Here is a 22,501-nt window from a genome sequence, read left to right on the forward strand (position 1 = left end):
TGCCGCGTGTCGTTTTGGTTAGCAACAGCTGTCAGATGGGGCCCGCATGCCGATGCTGACTGGAAATCTCATCCGTTAGATCAAGGGCTGGTACAGTTAATGTCTTCCAATGTTGGTTTAATGTTCTACTTAACAGATAAGAATAATTTTATTTAAAAGTTAAATTATGGGGGAAGAGGAATGCTAGATTCACAGGCGGCCTTGCAAAACTAAGAGGCAAAGGGCGCCCCCATTAGTCAAATACCATTAAATACGGCACAGAACCGTCTTCCTTTGCCCCTTATTTTGAAACGCACTAAAGTGTAAAAGTGGGGTGGCCCAAGGAAGAAAAGGGGCGGAATATTTCACTTCTCGTTAAGATATGACCCACATTGCATGTGGGGATCGAGACCGTTGATATGCTGGAAGCTACTCAATTTTCCCTCCATGCTACATGGATGATATAAACAGAAAGCATATCAATCGTTATATCCTTGCACACATAATCGTTAAAACCTTTTCCATTGCCATCATAACCAGACATCCCTTGCCTACACATCAGATAATTTTCATTTCAATGAATGAACTGCATATTATTCAAAAAGAAATACTGCATCAAAGGGTTTCTCTAGTAGAAGCATTCAAAAAAAGAGTATCTATTGGAAGAAGGAAAAATAATGAGAGTGATTAGCTTCCTGCATTCTTATTTGCACGGCCGCCTTCCATCTCGATCCCGGCCAACCCTTTTGGAATGTCGGCATCGTCAATGAACTTGCCCCAGAACCAGTGGCGCTTCCAAACGAACACCATTTCCTCAATGGGAACATTCTTAGTCTCCGGTAGGAGGAAGTACATAAAGACGGTCATGAGAAAAACAAAGAATGCGAAGAAGAAGAACATGCCGAACTTCATGTGGCACAGCATGGAGAGGAAGGCCTGTGCTATGACGAAGGTGAAGAGCATGTTCACTGAAACATTGATACTTTGTCCTGCAGATCGGATCTCCAGAGGGAAGATCTCGCTCGGAACAAGCCATCCTAGTGGACCCCATGACCAAGCAAACCCTGATACGTAGGCACAGATGCAGACTACAACAAAGTCTGCATACCCCTTGGAGATTCCACCCACCACGCCTGATAACCCGAATTTTATACCGATGAAAATTCCAATCAAGATCTGCAACAAGAGATTGCAATTGAGGGAAAACAAGCCATGCCTTAGTCATTAGTAGGTGAATTACAAAACAAATCCTAACATAAAAAGGCAAATAGAAATGAAGAAGGGGGCCATGGTGTGAAAACAAGCAATTACATTAAGCTTTTGGAGTAATTGGTTTTTTCACGTGGTATCAGAGCTATTGCCTCCCAGCAGGTCAGGGTTCAAAGCCCAACAACTCTTTAAATATTAAAAATTCAGGTGTCTGGCCAACCCAAAAAAAAGAGGGGCTACACGTGAGGGGAGTGTTGAAGGATGATTGATTAAATAACATCAACTCTAACCGCCTAAGCTTTTGGAATAATTGGTTGTTTTCGCAATTAACAGGTGAATTACAGAACAAAACATAACATAAAGAAGCAAATAGAAATGATACGTGAAGAAGGGGTTCATGGGAATTTTGTTCTTACCTGAAAAAACAACATCTGAACCCCACCTTCTATGAAGAGAGCCCTTCTCCCAAACTTATCAACACTATAGATTGAAATCAGAGTTGAGAAAGCATTGACGCAACCGGTAATCACGGCAGACACCAGTGATGCATTTTTACCGAACCCAATTGTCCTAAATAGGACCGGGGCGTAGAACGTGATGACATTAATTCCGGTCAGCTGCTGAAAGAAAGGTATCATGATGGACATGACAAGCTGGGCTCGATACTTCCTCTTGAGAATGTTTTGCCATGGCTTTGTGACTGTCTTTGACTCTTCTCTAGCAGCCACTAAGTCCTGAAACTCCTCATGCACGTCGTCAGTCCCACGGATTCGCATTAGCATCTTCCTGGCTTCTTCGGGCTTGCCACGGTCGATGAGAGAGTTAGGAGTGTCTGGGAGGAAGAGCGAGCCAACGGAGATGATCAAACCAGGGACGGCAGCACCAGCCAAGCTGACCCTCCAGCCCCATCCGCCTTTGATCTTGTTGGTGCCGTAATTCACCAGGTTGGCCACGAGGATTCCGATCGTGATCATAAGCTGGAAACCCATGTTAAGAGCACCACGATGCTTCGCGGGAGCCATCTCCGACAGGTAGAGAGGCACAGACTGCAAATATATTCAATAACAATGGAGATGTCAAATAAAGATTGAATTTAAAATTAGGACTTGCTAGTATTAAAAATAAATTACAAAAAAAAACCCATTCAAATTCTGTAAGAAAAATTACAGAAATAAAGACAAGCAGAAAAAAAATGGTTTTGAAATTTTAAAACATACAGCATGTTTTGCTATGGTAAGAAAAATTGCGGAAATAAAACATATCAGTGAAATTTTACAGTTCTAAAAAAATTGAAATCTATATAGCACGGATGAAAAAAGGAAAAAATATGAGAATAATCTTTCAAGGTGTACCGGTGAAATACGTAAACAACCGATTGTGAGTGCCAAACCGATTATTGGACTCAAAATTACATTTAAATTTGAGTCCAATAATCCTTTTAGCACCCACAGTAGGTTGCCATAATCTTACAGGAACGGGGCCTAAAGGGCCTAAATGAATGAGTGAAGATTATGTGATTACAGCTGGAATCAAGCATTTCAATCGCGTGGTCTATATTACTTCTACCCGTCTACCCGGAGTTATCTCTTCTATTACATGATGGGGTGACATTGGTGACATTCCAGTGATTAGATTTCCAATGGAGAGGATAGAAGGATTGTAAGCACCAAATAAAAAATAAAAGAACTGTTTTCTCTTCTTGTGAGTGGTAGATTGGTCTTTTGAGTTAGATTTTTTTTCAAGAATCAGAAGATTGGTTTCAGAGAAGGGAGACCTCTTGTTGAAGTGGCAGATTGTTAGCCTAACATACAAAGCGTCAGTTTGGATGGACAGGTAATCATCTTGGTGCTGGTTTTATGTTACATCGATGGATAAAAGGTCTGATCTATGGTAGATGGGTTTATGATTTGCTTTCTTACATACGTGTTGTTTGGTTAATTTATATACTTTGGGGAGTGTTTTATTAACATGTATAAGATGTAGCTTTGCTTTTCACGTTGAACCTTTCTCACATACTTTGAGATATCTAATTAGAAAACTATGTAGCAACAACTGCAAAAACAAATATCCAGAAAGAATGTCAAGAAAAATAATAATCTAATCCTATATTACAATCATAGAACACAGAAAAAAACTCGCTCAACCGATCTAAATACCGAAAAAAATTGTAATGAAAGCGATCTACTCCTACCTTACAATCATAGGATACAAAAAAACTCTCAACTGATCTAAATACAGAAGAAGAAAAAAAGAAAAAGTAGTGAAATGTATTCGAACAGAATTGTTTCCAAAGCAAATCAAATTGGAATAAAAGAAATAATCAGAAGAGAATTATTTGTATCCAAGCATACCTGATTGGCGAAACCGACGCCAATACCAAGAAAAAGCCGTCCGATGATAAGCATCGCCACATCCTTGGCGGCACCGTTAAGTGCCGCACCAACTACAAATACTACTCCACCAAACAGCATTGAAATCTTTCGGCCAAAACGTCTAGTAACGGTGGACGCGAAGAAGGACGCGATGAATGCTGCAATATAGAGGGACGAAGTGAAAGCCGTGAGAATCTGACTATCGAATTTGCAGTACTGATTGGTGTCCACTTCTGATTTCTGTCTACGATAAACAGATGGGAAGAATTTCTCCAAGAAAGGATCCATTGAAGTAACACCACCTAAGATGAAGAAAAGAGTTTTGTGTCACTAAAATCAGAAAAGAAGAAAAAAAGAAAGAAATTCTTCCTATATTTTAAGAAATAGTTACCAGAAATTCCCAGGTCATAACCGAAGATTAAACCACCAGTGGCCCCTACGAAACAAGTTAAAAGCAAAAACGCATTCATCCCTCCCGGGTAATCTTTCCTTTCCCCGCCAGAGGCAATAAAACCACCCGCCATTGATGAGTTTGAAGGTTAAAAAAAAAACAAAAAAAACTGATAAATTTAGTTGTGCTCGATCTTCTCTGTCCGTGTGCTTATGTTGTCTTCATCAATGTGCAGGAAAAGGTGATAAATGCAGAAGGAGATGGTGGGTCTGTTATGTTGATGCCTAGAAGAAGATGATAATTGATAAAGGTTTGAAAGTAGAGAGTTATAAGGAGTTTTTTTCTCTTATTTCGATATCGATCCTGATTTGAGAAGATATTTTGCCTTTTTTATGGGGATAAAGTAGTTAAACAGTTCAACTCAACAACCAAATCGCCTACCTGGTCATCTGGAAACAATGTCAACGCTCCCTTTTGCTAAAAAGGCGGCATTATATGTGATGTGTAATTCTCATGTAATTTTCAAAAAAATGGAAAAAACTCTCTTCTTTTCATTCCAGCTTATTGTAGTAGATGCGTAAATTATATTATTTTTCAGAAATTAAGTATAGTGGGACCCACTTTCCACAATGTAAATAAGCCGTACCCCAAAAATCATCTACGTGGGATGATACTAACCCTCCGAACTGAAGAGGTTTCAATAATCCCACGGAGAAGATTTCTACGTTGTGCCCAACAAATGGAAGGCTTGGATCATCCTAAAAAAGTGGGCCCACTGTTACTCTGAAAATACTGGACTTTACCCACACACACATCACGTGAACACCTAGTTTGTTGAGAGAGATTTTAGGAGGTTTTACTAGGTAGAGAGTAGTTTGTTGAGAAAGATTTTATGATGCTTTCAGAAGTAGAACTCCCAATATTCTATGTGGCACTCTCTGTTTTTCAAAAAACAGAAATCATAAAACAAATCTCTCTTTTGCCGTAGTCTCCCTAAAATCTCTCTCTCTCTTTCCTGTTTTCGATTCCCGCTTTCGATTCCTGCTCTAGCAACCTTGAGTAGGATTCTTCCTTGGGAGCCTTCGATTCCGGCTTTCGATTCCCGTTTTAATTCCCGCTTTTATTCCTGCTCTAGCAACCTTGAAAAAAACTACTAAAGAAAATCATATGAACCAATAAAATTTCCATATAGCAGTTTCCTAATAAAAAAACTAGTAAAGAAAATCATCTGAACCAATAAAATCTCTATTCAACTGAAAAGAAGTTCTGTGCAAATCCTCTCCCTCTCTCTGCTAATAACGGAGTGATGCAACCAAGAGGCGCCCGCATTGACCCATCCCAAGAAAGTTACTAGCATCGCACGTGGTGTCTTAATTTTGAGAATCAAGTTGCTATGTCAGTATCAAGTGTGTGTGTGTGTGAACTTTGCCCTCATTTGTTGAAGGATTGTTCTCGGTGCTATACGCAAATGCGAGACTCCTAAAACATTGATTGTCATGTCTATATATGCACACTGTTTTATTCAAAGTGGCCATTCATGACTGTCTATTTAACCACCTACATCCAAACGCACATGCCGCTATGTATACACACTGACTCTCTTTGTTTATATAAAGTCCACATATTTCAGCTCTGTATACACACTGTGTTTCTTTTTTCCAATTTCGATGTAATTGGAAGGAAGCTTTTAACTCATGGAATGAGCCATTATTTGACGAAGTTTTATTCGATTAGTGTTTGCTAAAGGCACCAGATCTTTTACTTAAAGCTATGATTTACTAGGGGTGCAACTCGGGTCCCGACCCAACCCGAGGAACCCATTTTTCCAACCCAACCCGATTTCCAATTCGGGTTGGATTGGGTCGGGTATGTTGAAGATTTAGGCAGATTTGCTCCTAGGCGAGTATGTTGAAGACCAGATGCAGGTACTTTTTGGTGCGGCGAGTGTTTCACACAATCATTTCTCATTGACAGAGAGGGGGGCATTTAGGCTGTCAACTGGTGGGCCCTCATCATGGATGGTACAGGGAAATGATACATTCCCTCCCACCTCTAGTCATAAATAGAGTGAGGTGGGAGGGAAGAAAGAGGGGCGAATATATCACTTGCCATAACTTGTAGGAGAAACACTTTATTTTGCTCCATCCACATTTTTCTGTCCGGACCACACGCTCATACTTCTTCTTTTATTCATCCTCTCGCTCTCTTTTTTGGTTTTCTTATCAGAGATATCCAATAATTCTAACCTTTTGTCGAGTTCTTCATACTATTGCATTCTACGTAAAGTTATCATGGAACTCTTTTAGGGCCCGTTTGGATGCCTCATATTTTGTATTTGGATTTAGAATTGAGTTTTGAATACAAAATGAATAGATCCGGCAGCTCATGTTGAGGGAGAGAGAGAGAGAGAGGGAAGGGGGTACTTCCTAGTGGAGGGGAGAGGTTGAGGAGCAAAGAGGGTGAATGAAACTGCCAGATTTGTGGATTTCCAATTACTTATTTCCACAGCATATTTGGAAATCTTATTTTTTTCACTGTCAATCCAAATCACAACGCAAAAAGGGCAGCAAATGTGAGAAATCCAAATCCAAATCTTCTCAGCATCCAAACGGGCCCCTAAGGTATTTTTAAGTTCTAAAGGAGAAAGGCTTGAAGGAGAATTAATTGAAAATTACACTCTAAATGCTGTTTTAAGTGCCAGTGTGTAAGACTCACTTGACAAAGTGTATTACAACTCATTTGCACCATGGTAGAGATCAACTCTCACACCATTCTTCAAATTATTAAAGCATAAAGCATCCAATTGTTAAAATTTACTCATATGAGAACAAAAAAAAAAGCCCCAATGATCATGGTGAAAAATCAATTGCAAAGGCTCTGTTTCTTTCAACGTAAAATGGCCGTGAAACAAATAGGAAATAAAGAAAACATACATAAGGAATCAGATGCAGAAAACGATAGACAAAGCCACCAATCTGAGCTTTTCTGCAAGATCCAGGGCTGCATCAAATACGACTTGAGTCCCTTCCGAATATGAATCTTCTTGTCCAGTCGGATATCACCAACATTCTCGTGCGCCAACTGACTTGCTTGCTGAATTTATACACAGCATTTAAGGAATCAGAATCCATGCAGACATTCAGCTATCAAAAAATCTGAACCCAGAACACCCCAATACACATGAATTCAAATAAACATAAACCGGCTGGCCTATCATGGAAAATCGGAACTTGTATGTGCAAAGGAGAAAAGCAGAAAATACCTTGCATATACAGAATACCAAAGCCACTGGCTGCTCTGACCTATAGAAATCCAATCTCCAGGAAGTTGAGCAGCTGTTTGTTCTCCTCCTAATGGAGCAAATTGACCCAAATGCCTATACCTGATATCAGAAATTTGTCAGAACCCCACAAGATAGCACAGAGAGAAGTTGCGAACACAATGATAGATGGTGAAAAAAAAAGATGTAATATGATATCACTTGCCTAAAATGATAGATCAGCGGAAGATGTACTGTCTTTTTTTTTCTTCTTACACTAACTATTTATGAGGGGTTACCATTCGGGAGAAAACAAACTATTTATATGGGGTTTGTACATGGGTGTTGGAATTTGTTAGATCATCTGTTGCAACTGTGCTTCACCAATTCTATTCTAGTGATATTCCACAGCCCGTCTGATTTGAGAGCATCACATTGAATAAAATTTATTTATAACACTGTACAGCTAAAATCAGTCAGAATCAATGATTGTGGTCGAGCCCGGGTCACACAATTTAAGCCAAGGCAAGGCAGATACTTGGCCAAAAGGAGGAGTTATTTCAAACATCAAAATATGATCTCTAAAGTTCTTATGAGTTCGTTTTGTCATGATTTTAGTTAACATGAGAGGAGTGGGAACAGAGGTAAAAGCAGCAAGAAAAATAGAAAATAACTTGAGCCCCATGGAAAGCAGTATTAGATTCTGGAGTGGGATCAGCACCCGAGCAGAAAGTAAGTGCAACTATGTACAGTCTTTAACAATGTTTCAAATGTTCCATATGGACATGGTTTGATAAAAATAAAAGACACAAATATATGAATAACACCATTGAAAACTGAAGTTGTCTGACTTGGTAAAAATTAAGAAGGTAAAAAGACAAATTAATTACATTTTGAGTCTGAATTTATGGATGGATGGTAGTTTCAACCCAATTGGTGCCGTAGTACCCCAAAATACCATTTTGTCGTCTTCTCACTTTGTAACCTTTTTTTTCTGTTTTTTCATCTCCACCTTGCACCCCAACTAGTTTGGGGCAAAGGCTTAGTTGAGTTCATCTCCACTTTGCACCATTGATTACTGCTGCAATTCGGAAGAGGAAGAAGACAAAGAGGAAGAGAGAGGAAGGAGAAGAATGATGTGATCCGAACATGACTACATGTTATTTTTAGAGACTATTGGTTTTATTGCTGTTTTTGTATCTATGACCTTTCATTTTAGTATATTACTATTTTAGAGATTAGATGTGGGGGTTGTCCACGTCATCTAGGGACCATCTCTAACCAGCTAAAAGAAGTACAAAAGGAGGGGGGACAGAATTTTTTGATAAATAGTGAAACTCCTCCCCCCTTGTATTTTGATGCAATTTTCAAGGTAGAAGGTTTTCTCATTCCCTCCCTCTTTTTTTGATAAATCGTGAAACTCCTCCCCCTCGCATTTTGACGCAACTTTCAAGGTAGAATATTTTCTCCTTCCATCCTTCTTCTTCTTGTCTACTACTTCTATCCCCAACTACTCTTCTACTTTCTTTACCTCTTATTCCTCCTCCCTCATCTCTCCTCTCCTTCTCTGTCTCTTTCTTCTTCCTTCCCTCTCTTTTCTAGTTCTTTTCTCTCTTTCCCCTCTCCTCAATCTATTGGTTTCCTTTTCCTTCTTATTTTCTCTCTTCCTCCATACCTTATTTGTTGTCCATGCAACTTTTGGGGCTGCTCCTCATAAAAGTTTCCTTTCTCCAACTTTTGCTTTGTTCTTAACTTTCATTGGATTCTCTTCTATCTTCTATCCCTTGCTGCCTGGGGGATGCATGATCATCTCCACACCATGTTTTTGCCTTTTTACTCTCCTATTTGGTGACGGCTGCAGTTTTTTTATCCGATCGACTTCCCAGCTGTTCCACCACTCCTCTTGGGCCTTTCATGTGATATTTGAGGACAACATGCCTACCTACTGGGTGAGATCATTCCTTGGTTACTTTTCAGTCATATCCACATTGATTTGATTTTCTTCATACCCTTTGACCCCTAGACCTTATACGCATTTGCCTATAGATTTTTACCCCTGTTTGGTAGGTTTTGGACCTAAGATTTTCAATTATTTATTTATTTGAGATTATGATCAGGCCTTGTATTATTCCTGCCATATCTATACATTCTCTTTCGATTGTTGTGATTCATTATTTGCAATGCATGTTTAGGCAGAATTTTAATTTCATTGTTGAACTATCTCAATGGCTAGCTTGAAGTAAACATCCTAGTGTGATTGGTTTGTTTATCGAATGCTTAACTTGTTTACGGACTGTTGTAACACTTTTAAATTTGAAGAATAACCCATTGAGCTCCAAAAGGTTCTTCAGTATTCATTCGTGAACCTCCTGGTTTGCACCAAAGTGGTATCAGAGAACCAAAAGGTTCTCCAGATTAGATCCCTTGTAGGGTTCCTTAGATCCCTTGTAAGGTTCCGTCACTATCAGCCCTACAAGTATTCGGTGAAATTTCTAATAGAGTTCTCCTTAGTTGTTAGTCTTTAGGTAGCTAGTCCAGCACACACCAAGTGTACAGTTTAGTTTCCTTTAGAGTCTAGATTAGTCAATCTTGTCTATGAGGGCATCTTTAGGTCTTAGAATCTCTATCAGCTTATTTAAGTGTCAATTGCATACTATTGTATTTTGTTTCCATTTAGGTGCCTTAATATCTTCCAAAGTCCGTAGGATCTCCTCATGTCAAACTATCCACCTTCAGCAATGGCTAACAAGGTCGATACCCCACATCAGGGGCAAGGGTGAGTGAAAATCATAAAGCTGAAACATATTGAAGGTGTGCATTGTCATGCGCAATGTTGTACATGGGAGTTTAAGGAACTGGACCAAAAATTGGATGCTCAGTTAAATTAAAAGAAATGCTGCAATTAAAATGACAGATCAAAGAGACATTTTAGCGATGTCGAGTTTACCGAAAGGGTCGAAATCGATGACGACCCGTTCCCCTAAAACGGGGAGGGCCTTCAGGATTATTCTCTGCATCCTTCATATGGTTAAAACACCTAGCAAGATATGTACCTTCTTGAGCAGCAACCTGGAATGTCACAGTTAAGCACCAAAATGGAAAAAAATGTAAGCATATGGTTCTTCAGAACATTCTATTCCTGTAAACTTTATATTTCTGCTCCACATGTATTAGAAACAACATATAAAAAATCTAAGCTTCACCACCAAACTAATTACTTGAATGAAAAGTTTAAAAGAAAGTCACCTGAGCAGTCGCAGGAAGATTCTTCATCTGGGAATCCACATCAGAAAGAGCTGTCTTGAATTCTTCAATATCCAGTTCTTTGGATTCTAGTTTATCATTCCCCTTGGAAGCATACAACAGATCCACAACATCTCTCATTTTCTTATTCTTCAAATAGAGCTCCACTTGGGGGTACCTCTCACAGATATCATCAAGAACATCTTGGAGTTCTTTAACTGTTAAAGTACCAGATTTGTCCTTGTCCGCAATATTAAATATTGCTGCAATATCTTCCTGAAAACATGTTTACATAAAAGATTAACAGAAAATTTAAATTAATCCGTAAGTAGGTGCTGGACTACATTAAGAAATGCAAGAAATGATCAGATTTTGAGCAAGCTCAATTTAGTATTAGCACGGTTGATATTTCACACTTTCACCAACCTATGTAGAGACTAGAGGATACTTTTCACTAGCAAATGCACTCATGGTGATTTTGATCAATTCTCTAGATTTATTCTCTGAAATGAACAAACTAATATATTCCAAAGAGTAGGATTTATAATTTCCCCATTACAAAGTCATTTCAAGGGGGCTAGGGAGTGTGGACCACGGGCTGCTTGAGAAATTGTTTGGAAGAATCCCAATTCCTCATAGTGGCAATGGTAATTTTTACAATTTTTTCCTTGGATTGCCTATATTTTGTATAAGAAAACTTTATGGGGATTTCACTAATTTCTTCTCTCTTCCTCAACTTTTAAAGGTGAAAATGAAAACGAAGAAAGAAAGGGCAATTGGCTCTAGGATTCCATGTATCACTTACTAGAATATCATTTCTGAGTTTGAGTTGGAGATTGATCAACATACCATGACTTTACGTTGTTGTATCGTGGCACAGTCACCAAGTGCATATACACCATCACATCCCTCAACTCGCAGCCATTCATCAGTTGCTAAAACGCGCCTATTAGTCTGTGCTTGAAGCAAGACAGTTGAGTCAATAGGAATTATAATTTTCCCAGAAGAAAATACATTTGGAATACACCTAAATAATAACTAGTCACAGCATTATCCAAATCTTAACAATCAGTCAATCTGAAAGAAGAGATTAGTGAGCAAGAGAGATTGAACTAGAAAAACGGACCTGACCAATATGCTTCATAAAATCCATTACGACAGGGCGGGTTCCAATACCAGTAGACCACACAACCATGCCATATGGTACAGAAGTAATCTCTTGCTTCGGCCTTACCTTCATTGTAATGGCCGTATCAGATACACTCACAACCATATACCCTGTTTTCACATCAATACCATCTCTTTGGAACTTTTCTTCAGCAAATGAAGTGATTCTTTTATCAAACCTATAAAAGAGTACTTCTAAGGCATAAGAACAAGATTTGTAAATTGAATCAATAAAATCTGCAAATGCAATCAGCCAATTAATTCGAAAATTTCAAATTCTGACCACCATAACTAATGCAGGAATTAACCTGCTCCAATGCCAGTAAGATAAAATCTCAAAACCACAAGCAGACGTTCAAACCCAACCAATACACAACAAAATACTTTAGTAAAAAAAAAATATGATATAGACAAGCATATTACATGTTATTTTCAATTTGGAAACCAACACCTAAGAAAAGATAATTTGCATAAACTTAAAATTCACATAATTAACAAAAGCTACCTAAAAATAGTATTTTACAGCTTATCAATAGACCACTTTCACCTCTGAAACACTTCCCCTCCTACACACAAGCACCACTAGACCGCTCCCACCCACTTTCTAACTTTAAGATACTTCTAGAACACTCCAAAACAAGTTAGAATCCTTCTAAGATTATATAACCCAGAAGAATGCATGGAGGAAAGGACCGAGGAGCAAGAGCTTTCAAGGATTTTTCATAAAGGTGAATGCCTAAATGCTCAAAGAAGTTATTGAATAATAACTTCGAGAGAAAGCCTCCTACCAAATGAAGAATGGATCCAAATTAAAAGTGGACTTGGGTATGGCTCAAGATGCCTGCCTCCATAGTCCACACTGACTATAGTTTGTGGCATTCAGATAACGTGGGAAAGCTTCAAGATGTGTTGGAAATAAATATAAGATGGAAAAAAGAAAAAAAAAAGGAAAAGGAAAATAAAGGATAGGAAAAATGTGAGTTGAGAGAAAGAAATTAACTAGGTAGAGATCAGTGTTCAAAATCTTAGACTGAGACAAAAACTCACCCAACATAAAACCAAGTCAACTCGGGTGAGTTAATGATTGGCAGGTAATTTTTTCATTAACTCAGGCGAGTTAAAGGATTTTTTATTGACTCAGTAGGGCCAAACGTGGACTCAACAAGAACTCGGTAGACTGATTTGACTCGGGCAACTCGATGGTTGACACGAGCATTGGCTGAGAGACAATTTGGGGCTCTTGAAGCTTTCTCTTCTACTTCAGATAAAAAAAGGGGAGAAAACAAGGGGGCCATAGAGTGTGCGGCCATGCTTCAAACTTTTTTTCATGCCTCAAAATTGCAAGAATTTTTTCTCTGTCTCATGATGTGCCAACAACTTTGCCCACAAAATTTTTTAAAGTTTCTCCATGTGTTCTGGCAACTTCAATGTGTGGTTACAAAATCTTCTAATCATGATTTCTTAGATGCCAAGGTCATAAAATAGCTTATTTTCCAAACTTTTGCTGTTCATGCTCCCACTTCTCCTCAATAGACTCCTATCCTTGAAAGTTGAAACACTAAGTTCCAATTCCGTTAATCCATATAGAAATGCACCAGCATTTGAATGCTGGTACATTTCTATAATGAACAAAGAATAGGAATGAATATTTAATTACATGTGATTCAAATACCATGACTAATCCATTAAGTACAAAATATACAAAACGAGATCTCACCCACTGGTTTTTAATAGAATGGAAACAACTTAGAGAGGATGGACCTTGCACTAAATAAAGTGGTTCTCGACCATGCCTAACATTATCAGGAATACCATATCACTTATATTGTGATAATATATAAGAAACAAGGAAGTTTATGTAATTATTTGAGTTACCATCAGCAAAATATTCAAGAGGAACTTGATGTGTAACATAAAAATTTCAGCAAAATACCTTAAGTACAGAAATATCAAAAGATACGTATTATGATTCATGGGACCTGCCAAAATCTCATAACATTACCAATATTCTAAATTGTAAAGGGGTATATGAATACTGTACTGTTTCCTTACATGCTCAAGATATGATCTCCTGCCTCAACGACTGTTATTTTTGTTAGGCCTTGAAGCATAGGATACAACCTGACTAAATCTTCAGAGACAAAATCATGCAATTCTGCAGCAAATTCCACACCAGTTGGGCCTCCACCAACAATTACAAAATGAAGTTTTTTCTTCCTCTCTTCATCACTTAGGTTTGGAAGACTGGCCTTTTCAAAACAGTCCATCACACTCCTACGGATTTTCTGAGCGTCCTCTATTTCCTGCATGGAAGATATATATTTTTCTGAAGGCATAATTTTATTTTATTTTTTAACTGGATTTTCCTGAAGGCATGATAAAACTCATATTCCATGCAGGAAAGCAGGAAGCAACTTTAATCCTACTAACAATATCCCAAACATTAATAGAAACTTCCAAGGACAACTTGGAGCATCTACAAATGTCTGGGAAACACCATAAACGAGTGATAAAATGCTTCCAATGCATGACTTCTAAAAAATGACAGTGAGATGTTCTACCTTCAGAAAATGGCAATTCTCAACCACACCTGGAGTATTAAACGTATTTGCTTGGGCTCCCAATGCTATCACCAAGTAGTCGTAGTCTACAAGAAATTCTTTTTGGGGTTCTGAATTTATGCCCCGGTTAGAGAGACAATGAACATTTTTATTTATTGCATCAATCTTGACACACTCAGCTTCACAAAATTGAATTTCTCCACTTTTCTGCCAAAAATGCAAAAAGAAGGTATGATACTGTTTCATAACCAGAGTAAATCACATCTTTATGAAGAAAAACAATAGAACTTTCAAGGAAAAAGTTGTTACTTCTGCAACCATGGGTTGAAAAAAAGGAATTGCCACTTCCACAGCAACAATAAAACAAAACCAAGATAACAGAACAGAGTGCCATGATTGCACAATCAGGGCCATGACAGAATCAGACCACAAATATATAGAGCATTATAATGAGATATATGTTAACAAGAACACCCAAATATACAAAATTTCACTAGAAAACAATCACTTGGTACTTTGGTAGTAATGGCTCGACTTTTGGTGCATAATGTTGTGCCTTTCCTTGTCTAATAATGACATATGATGACCCATTTTTTCTTTTCCAACTCTTTGCATCATCATAATTAAGAGGGTTTTCACTTTTTCACTCTTTAGTTATGTTAGAAAGACTTCTGTAACTTGTGTAGGTCTGTATCACTTTTTAAATAAATTTCTGTTTTTTAATAGTTTTAAATAAATTTCTGTTATCTTCTCAAATTAAAAAAGAAGAAGATATAAGTAGCCTAGAATTATTGTTGTATGAATGCTTTTGACCTTAATCCAAATTAAGTAGGCCACAAGTTCTTTCAAGGCACACCAATTGAAGTGAAAATTCTCTAGAAAGGCAGTTTTTTGGATTTTAGTTTCTTTAGACTCTTCCATTTTTTAAGATTTTTAAGGGTCTTACAGGATTCAAATTTAAGTATCTCTGAGTTTTTGTCATCTATTTTCAAGAAATTCTGAAACACCCCAGTCATCAAATCTGGAATACTTTCTCCCCCATGCCAGGAGAAGAAGACTCCCCCAAGCCAGGAGATGAAGACTCCCTGAGTGTCCACATTGAAGACGAGGACCACATGGAAGCTACAGAAAGATGGAGAAACTGTCTTGTGGGCTATTTCTTAGGACGACGGCCATATTTCATAGCCCTCAGAGACCATCTGCAGAGGACATGGAACCCCAAAGGAGATCTGCAACTCTTCGCCCTCCCAGAGGGTTTCTTCCTCTTCAAATTCCAAAATGAGGAAGATTGCACAAGGATTCTAGAAGCCCCTACTGCAAACTTTGGAGGTAGACCCCTCATCCTATAGAGATGGTTTCCAAACTACTCCCTTGAGCACTTGAAACTGACTCACATTCCAATCTGAGTAAGGTTCGCAGGGCTTCATCTAAAATACTGGACACACAAATGCCTCAGCAAAATTCCGAGCATTATTGGCAAACCGTTATATATGGATACTCCCACCACAAAAGCATCCAGACTAAGTTATGCTCGAGTTTGTATTGAAGTCACTGCAGGGAAAACCCTTCCGGACACAATCCTCATCCACTCATCTTCTGGAATCCAAATACAGAGTTTTGAGTATGATTGGACGCCATCAGCATGCAACACCTCAATGGATTTCAGCCACTCCCCTGAGAAATGTCCAAAATCGGCGCCTATCAAAAAAATAGAAACATCCAAGGCAAGAATGGATCAGAAAGATCAAACAAAAGATGTTTTGCATCTTGATGGAAGGAGCAAAGGGGATGTTCACATTCCACCACCAGGTGATAATGCTGATCGTCAGAAAGATACAAAAGTGCAACACTAAGTGGAAAATGCAACTTCAACCAGGAAAGAGGTAATCTCTCTCTCACAAACCCCTTTAGTCTCCTAGATGATTAGGAGGCTTTGGAGTCAGAAGAAAATGGAGAAGCAATACAAAACCATGAAACAAGCAGAATAGATCAAATTTCAGAAGGAACAGAGACTGTCACTCAAAAATTGGAGGAAAACATTGACAAGACCAGCAAATCTTCTACCGGCCAAAATGAAACCCAGCTGGGAAACAACTCCAACATTCTCGAATCCTTTGACCCAGAGGAGGGCATAGAGATCTTAAATCAGACCCAAGCATGCAATTCCTATGCTATACTCGGAGAGGAGGAAGGAATAGAGAGTGAGGAGGACACTGAATGAATCAAAGGACTACTCCGACCCTGAAGAGGTTCCCTCCTCACTGGAATCCTCTTCAGAAAAGGAAGACGATCCAACAAACACAAAAGGTCCCAAAGAAGCTCTAAGAAAGAAAGTATCCTGGGTTAATGAAACCCTTCTATTTCTCACACTACAATTTAAGGTAGAGAAAGTCATAAAGGATTGAAGTGTTATAATTTTTAGTGGAGACTAGGTTGTCGGAAACCAAAATGTTCAAGTTGTGCATTAGGCGACATTTGATACTTCTGAGGTGATGGTCACACTGAAGTACATAATTGATTGAACAAGGTAGAGAAAGTATTTGGGTACCTTGGAGAATAGAAGGAGAAGGTTAAAGTCATAACCACCGAACTCCAGAGTTATGCTTCAGCTTGGTGGGAGCAAACTCAAGCTATAGGGATACAAATTGGCAAGATGAAATTTGGTATGTGATACAAAATTAATAAAAATGATTAGGGGTGATTTTTTTCTCTAAACTATGAGTAAGTTCGTACTAACAGTATAAAATTTTGAAATAAGAGAATAAGATAGATCATGAATACAACAACAGTAATTATCATTTGGAAACTCGCAACACTTTTTTGGAAACAGAAACTCAGCACTTTGCTCAACATTTTAATGGGTAATAGATACTAATTTGAAACCCAATGATGATGCAAGATTCCTGGATCATTTTAGATGTTATTTAAATGGCCGAATAAGTATAAGTATAGTTGAATCAATTCTACAGCCCTGATTCCGCAACACCATTGTGGAATAAGAAATTCCGCAACACCGTTGGGGAATAAGAAATCCAAATCCTTGCTTGATTTAGACTTTTGAGTCCGGAAAGATGCCTAAAACTAGTATCTTGGATTGGATTTAGAGTTGGGAGTCGTGTTTTTATTCATATTGAAATTTTACATATACAGAGACCTTCTACAGCTAAAGGATTCATTACCTGACCCCAACTAGTTTGGGACAAAGGCTTAGTTGAGTTGAGTTGAGTACAGAGACCTTCTACAGACTGATTATATAGGTGTTCAGAGGCCTCTGTGTTTTCTTCCTTTTCTTCTCATGTGATACAAACAGCTCTAATAAGTATTGGTTGATTCTCTTCTACCTTCTACATACCGATCAACTTGTAAGCTTCTTCGAAAGAAGCTTAATTCAGCGATTCTTGAAAAATATCCTTCAATATTCAAAGAAGAAAAAAACGGTCTCTCTTAGCACCATCAATGAAGACAATATCATCGACCTCAACTCTGACTCTGGTGGGTCCATGCTACAAGGCCAAGGCTTTCAATATAAATAATAATTATCACAAGTTCATTATTAGGCATTAAACTTGTTCTTTGTCAGGTAGTAGCACAACCTCTGACCCATAAAGGACTAAATGTTTTTTTTTTAATGGTACTAAATGTTTCAGTCCTTGAGATCATATACACAAATTGTTTATCGGTTTTCTTACAGGTCTTGCTGAAGTAGGTCTCGATGAGGGACTTGTATTCTTCAACTGTTCTTCCTGTTTTCCCCACTTATATTCCTTAATTGTTTTCTTGATTTCCCATTTTCTCTATCAGACCCTAGTATTCTTAATATTTATTGTGTGTGTGTGTGTAGAGAGAGAGAGAGAGTGAAATGCAGAAATGTGTAAATATATACGTGCGTATGTCTGTATGCATGCATAGATGGATTTGTCATCTGTGTATATGTATAGATGTAAATCTATGCATATGTATGTGTGCGTGCGTGCGTATTTGTGTGTGCGTGTCTATGCTACTGATATCCACACTACCATGTTTGATAACGAGGAGAAGTCGCCTTGTTTTACACTTTTTAATTGGCTACCGATATCCACCGACCATGTTTTGATAATGGTGCGAATTCACCGACTCACCTTTTTTTACATTGTGTAACCAGTTTCAAAAGCTATTTCAATCCCAAAAAAACAAAAACAAAAATCTCAGCTGCCAATTAAATGGTGTAAAACAATGTGAGTTTTGCCCATTATCACACACACACACACACACAAATCTCAGCTGCCAATTAAATGGTGTAAAACAAGGTGAGTTCTGCCCATTCTCACAGAGACACACACACACACACACGAGATATAAACACCATGTAATATCAATTATTTCCAATTACTGTTATTCTTACCTTCTTAATAATCTTACGAATTGGCTCAACAATGCTGCGTGCTTCCACTGTACCACATGTGACACTTGGTAACAAAGGGGTAAATGCAAAATAATTACGGGGTGACACCACCTGAACATCATACTGGGAACTGTCTAGATTTTTCAAGAAACTTGTGCCAGCCCATCCGGTTCCAAGAACTACCACCTTCTTCTTTTTGGTGTCCACTTGAGATGATTTGACATCATAAGCCCCAGTGTCTGATCTTGCATCAGAATATGCCACAAGGCCCCCACCACTGCAATATAACCAGCAAAGCAAGTACAAGTTAGACACTTAGAAAAGATGATAGATTTACTAAATTTTAACGAGGAATAACACAATTATAATTTTTCAGTTCGAATGAAACAAATGAGAGAGAGAGAGAGAGAGAGAGATCAAATAAAGTGCTCGAAAAAGGAGGAGATGACTATATGTATATAGTTTAAAATGAAATATAAAAAATACAAGTTTCATGATAAGCACAAGTCAAATCAATTGAGCATTTTCAAAGTACCAATCCATGATCAAAATTATAATGAACAACTGAAAATGTTAAATACCAGGGACCACCTATTCCTAGGTATTTTCATGGAGATTTTGCAAGATGAAGGTGTAAAAAGCAAAAAACAGTTTCTCACTCTTCGACTGAAACTGAGACAGGAGAGTGGTAACACTTCAAGTGATTTAACAAGCAGTCATCAATTACTCGAGACTTGGGTGTTGGGCTTTAAGCAGCCAGACCAATGAAGATGTATTATAATAATATCATTGATAATACATCAGGAAATAGACTCAAGCCGCCTAACCCCAGCTTACTGATAAAAAAAAAGGAAATAGACTCAAATTTAGTTGTCATGAGCAAACAAAAACATATGCCAATTTATTGCCTTTTTATTCAGAAAATGTAACATTTATATTTATCAAGACTCGATACATCAACAGCAATTATCAGGTCATTGGTGATTTAACTGTTAGTCCCAGGATGACAAATTGGAAATACGCACTTGAAAGTTGAGTTTGATTCATCTCTACCCACCAGCTTTAGGAAAAGTGCTAACATTCATCAGCTTAACAAATGGTTCCATGTTTTACAATTTGCTGTGCTTTTAACAAAATAAACAGCGAAGGCATTAAAATGTACAGCGAAGGCATTAAAATGTCTAATAAACAATGAAAAGGACCGATACGGAACAAGTCTCAATCATTAAAGTATGGATTCCTAAATAAAATAGTTATCCCAATGATTAGGATTTCTTAGCAATAAAGCAGGCCCGCACGTGTTCCACGAATGACCAAATTAACCTGGTGGACGACCACAAAGTCCAGAGCTATGATCTGATAATCATGGTCGCTTTACTAATTAGTGGTTTTTTAGGGTTTCACCCAGATGTTAAATCATGATCATACAGATGAGATTTCCATTTAGCATTGAACCAACCGTTCCAACTACACAGACACGCAGACGTGTGCCAAGTTGGAACCAAGGTTATGATTGTTAGGATCAAATCTTGAAGGTGATCGTTAGGGTACTCTGTCTCAGTTACGAAATTAAATGGTAAAGTAATAATGCAAACCCTAGGCTCTGATACCAAATTGATGCAGCTAAAATCAAGTCTATGGCTAATGGATCACAACATATCATAAAGAAACAAATTGTAAATCCATATAAACGCACCAAGGGTGTATTCCTAAGTCCTAACATATCCAATGGTGCTCTATGGGAATCGGCCATATGCCAAAAATCACTCAATTAGGTGAGACTTTCTGCAGATAAATGTGGAATTGTGGCAACAACTGATTGTTCTTTCGCAAATTTTCTCGATTGTCCATTCAGAAGCCATCGATCGGCATCTGAAACACATCCGATTGCTGTTATTTTTGGACCATAACCCATCCATGTGGTGACTCACCAGATCAACAGTCCGGATCACCATAAAACATGTGGCACATGTAAAACAGTGAGCAATAGTGCAAAATGAGACGTGGTGGACTAAGTAGCACCGCTCATCCAATCCAACAAAGCAGATCAAAGAAAGAAAATGCAATTCCGAAAAGTTCCATTCAGACAAAACATAGATGAACAGAACACACACATATCATCGAAACACATGAATCAAAACATAAAGAAGAGATCAAATAAAGCAAGAGAAACAACGATTTTTGTAAGAAACAGAGGAAGATAGATCTACAGAAAAAAAAAAAAAAAAAAACGAAGATATGAAAAAAGAAGTACCTGACGGCGAAAATGACGATGAGCTTTGCATATGAAGGGGAATGTTGGAATGTTCGAGCAGATCGCTCGAAGAAGGAGAAAATACGCATCTCTCTCTCTGTCTGAAAACAGATGAAAAGACAAATGAAAAGAGAAATGCGAGGGTAGGTTTATGTGTAGCAACTGAACCTCCGAGAAGTTGGCGAATCACGATTCACGTGACGTGACTTGGCCACCAAGCCTTTTTCTTCTGTTGATTTGTCAACAGAGTAAGGAAAGTCCGCAACGTCTTTTTTATGGAGTCTAAACAAACCACGTTCATGCACGTGGGCGTCTCCTCCCTAATTTCGTGTCCAACCTGTGGTTTAGGGTCTTACTTTTAAACAACCGAACAAATCCCCACATGCCACATGGCATTCGAGGGTAGTTATGCCATTGTAAACATAAAAAAACCAAAAAAACAAGGAGCAACTGCGCTAACGTGTGAAGAGCCTATTCTTCGCTTCCAATTCAAAACGAAATTACCGGCTTAAACCAAGGTTTAATCAACTGATTTTTTAGCATACTGATATTGGCACTAAGGTGTTTTGATAATTGCACTAGCTTATAATGTTTTATTATTTATTAAACAGCTGTCAAAGTTTATTACAGTTCACAAAAAGCTCTCGAAGCATACTGATATTATGTCTCTTTGCCCTAATTGTCATAATTTGTTAATTTTCTTTATACTTTTTCCCGTAATTGTCATATTTTAGTCACTCTTTCGGTATTTTTTTCATAATTTTGCTACTTTTCCTACTTTTTCTAGTAATTTTTCATTTAAAACTTTGCATGATTATTATTTATTGCTAGCCACCTTTCCACCTTTGCGCACAACTCCAAAGGATGTGCTAAAAGCAGACAAGTAGACTACCAAAGGTGGCTAGCAAATCTATATATATATATAAAATTTCTTCAAAAAAACGTCAAAATTCCGGTTGACCCGCGGGTGTGCGGGCCAGGTGCGGGTCCAAGCCCAATGACCCATAAAATTCCCACCGTGATTTTGACCCAGCTTGTTTGACCCGTTTCCCCATGATTTACAGGGAAATATTGTGGTTATGAGAGTTTTTATATACTGTAACTCCTGATAGTGAGTATTTTTTTGGGAAATGTTATCAGCACTACTATATTTTGATGAGAGCACTCCTATTTTTTTGGGAAATGTTATCAGCACTACTATATTTTGATGGGGGCACTCCTCACTTTATTAAAAGTACGGTATGGACCGCACCATAGGATGATCCAAACTGTCCATTAGATGGACCACAGCCTAAATAGCTTGTGCCGCAAAATTCACTTCCATAGGTTGATCCTAACCCTCCGATCTGAATGTTAGAGGGTTGATCCGAACCCACTATAGATCAGAGGGTTATGATCAAACTATGGAAATAATTTTTGGGCCACAACCTATTTAGGTTGTGAAATAGGTTGTGGCCCATCTAATGGATGGTTTGGATCATCCTATGGTGCGGGCCATACCGTACTTTTAATACAGTAAGGAGTGCCCTCATCAAAATACAGCAGTGCGGATAACATTTCCCTTTTTTTTTTTTTTTTAAAAGTACTGCATGGCTTACATCGTAGGATGATCCAAACTGTCTATTTCATGGGCCACAATGTAAGTAGGTTGTGTGCCAAAATACATTTCCATAGGATCATTACAA

The 22,501-nt window shown here is 38.1% G+C and overlaps 2 protein-coding genes across 2 annotated transcripts; both read right to left on the reverse strand.

The window, feature by feature from the left end:
- Positions 1-482: 482 nt before the first annotated feature.
- Positions 483-4,605, reverse strand: LOC143893003 (sugar transport protein MST3-like). The gene is made up of 4 exons (XM_077397928.1): positions 3,952-4,605; positions 3,540-3,862; positions 1,605-2,234; positions 483-1,155 (listed from the first exon to the last, which is right to left on the reverse strand). Exons 1-4 carry the CDS (start codon positions 4,082-4,084, stop codon positions 667-669), a joined length of 1,575 nt encoding a protein of 524 aa, XP_077254043.1. The 5' UTR covers positions 4,085-4,605; the 3' UTR covers positions 483-666.
- A 2,072-nt stretch (positions 4,606-6,677) lies between these two features.
- On the reverse strand, positions 6,678-21,008 carry LOC143893001 (external alternative NAD(P)H-ubiquinone oxidoreductase B2, mitochondrial-like). The gene is made up of 10 exons (XM_077397927.1): positions 20,817-21,008; positions 18,563-18,839; positions 14,182-14,388; positions 13,673-13,923; positions 11,580-11,799; positions 11,303-11,407; positions 10,457-10,729; positions 10,158-10,279; positions 7,214-7,333; positions 6,678-7,044 (listed from the first exon to the last, which is right to left on the reverse strand). The coding sequence occupies exons 1-10, from the start codon at positions 20,903-20,905 to the stop codon at positions 6,957-6,959; spliced, it is 1,752 nt and encodes a 583-aa protein (XP_077254042.1). The 5' UTR covers positions 20,906-21,008; the 3' UTR covers positions 6,678-6,956.
- Positions 21,009-22,501: the final 1,493 nt, after the last annotated feature.

The sequence above is a fragment of the Tasmannia lanceolata genome, unplaced genomic scaffold, assembly GCF_043159265.1.
Source record: "Tasmannia lanceolata isolate RefF3 unplaced genomic scaffold, GAP_Taslan_0.1 ptg000015l, whole genome shotgun sequence".
Taxonomy (NCBI): domain Eukaryota; kingdom Viridiplantae; phylum Streptophyta; class Magnoliopsida; order Canellales; family Winteraceae; genus Tasmannia; species Tasmannia lanceolata.

What these genes read in the sequence shown, in the direction of transcription:
- LOC143893003 (XM_077397928.1), bottom strand. Translation starts at nt 4,084, where the DNA reads ATGGCGGGTGGTTTTATTGCCTCTGGCGGGGAAAGGAAAGATTACCCG. An exon ending in TTATGACCTGGGAATTTCTG is followed by an intron (nt 3,863 to 3,951) that starts GTAACTATTTCT and finishes TCTTCATCTTAG; the next exon opens with GTGGTGTTACTTCAATGGAT. An exon ending in GCGTCGGTTTCGCCAATCAG is followed by an intron (nt 2,235 to 3,539) that starts GTATGCTTGGAT and finishes ATATATTTGCAG; the next exon opens with TCTGTGCCTCTCTACCTGTC.
- LOC143893001 (XM_077397927.1), bottom strand. Translation starts at nt 20,905, where the DNA reads ATGCGTATTTTCTCCTTCTTCGAGCGATCTGCTCGAACATTCCAACAT. An exon ending in AGAATTGCCATTTTCTGAAG is followed by an intron (nt 13,924 to 14,181) that starts GTAGAACATCTC and finishes TCTTCCATGCAG; the next exon opens with GAAATAGAGGACGCTCAGAA. An exon ending in TGGTATTCTGTATATGCAAG is followed by an intron (nt 7,045 to 7,213) that starts GTATTTTCTGCT and finishes GTATAAATTCAG; the next exon opens with CAAGCAAGTCAGTTGGCGCA.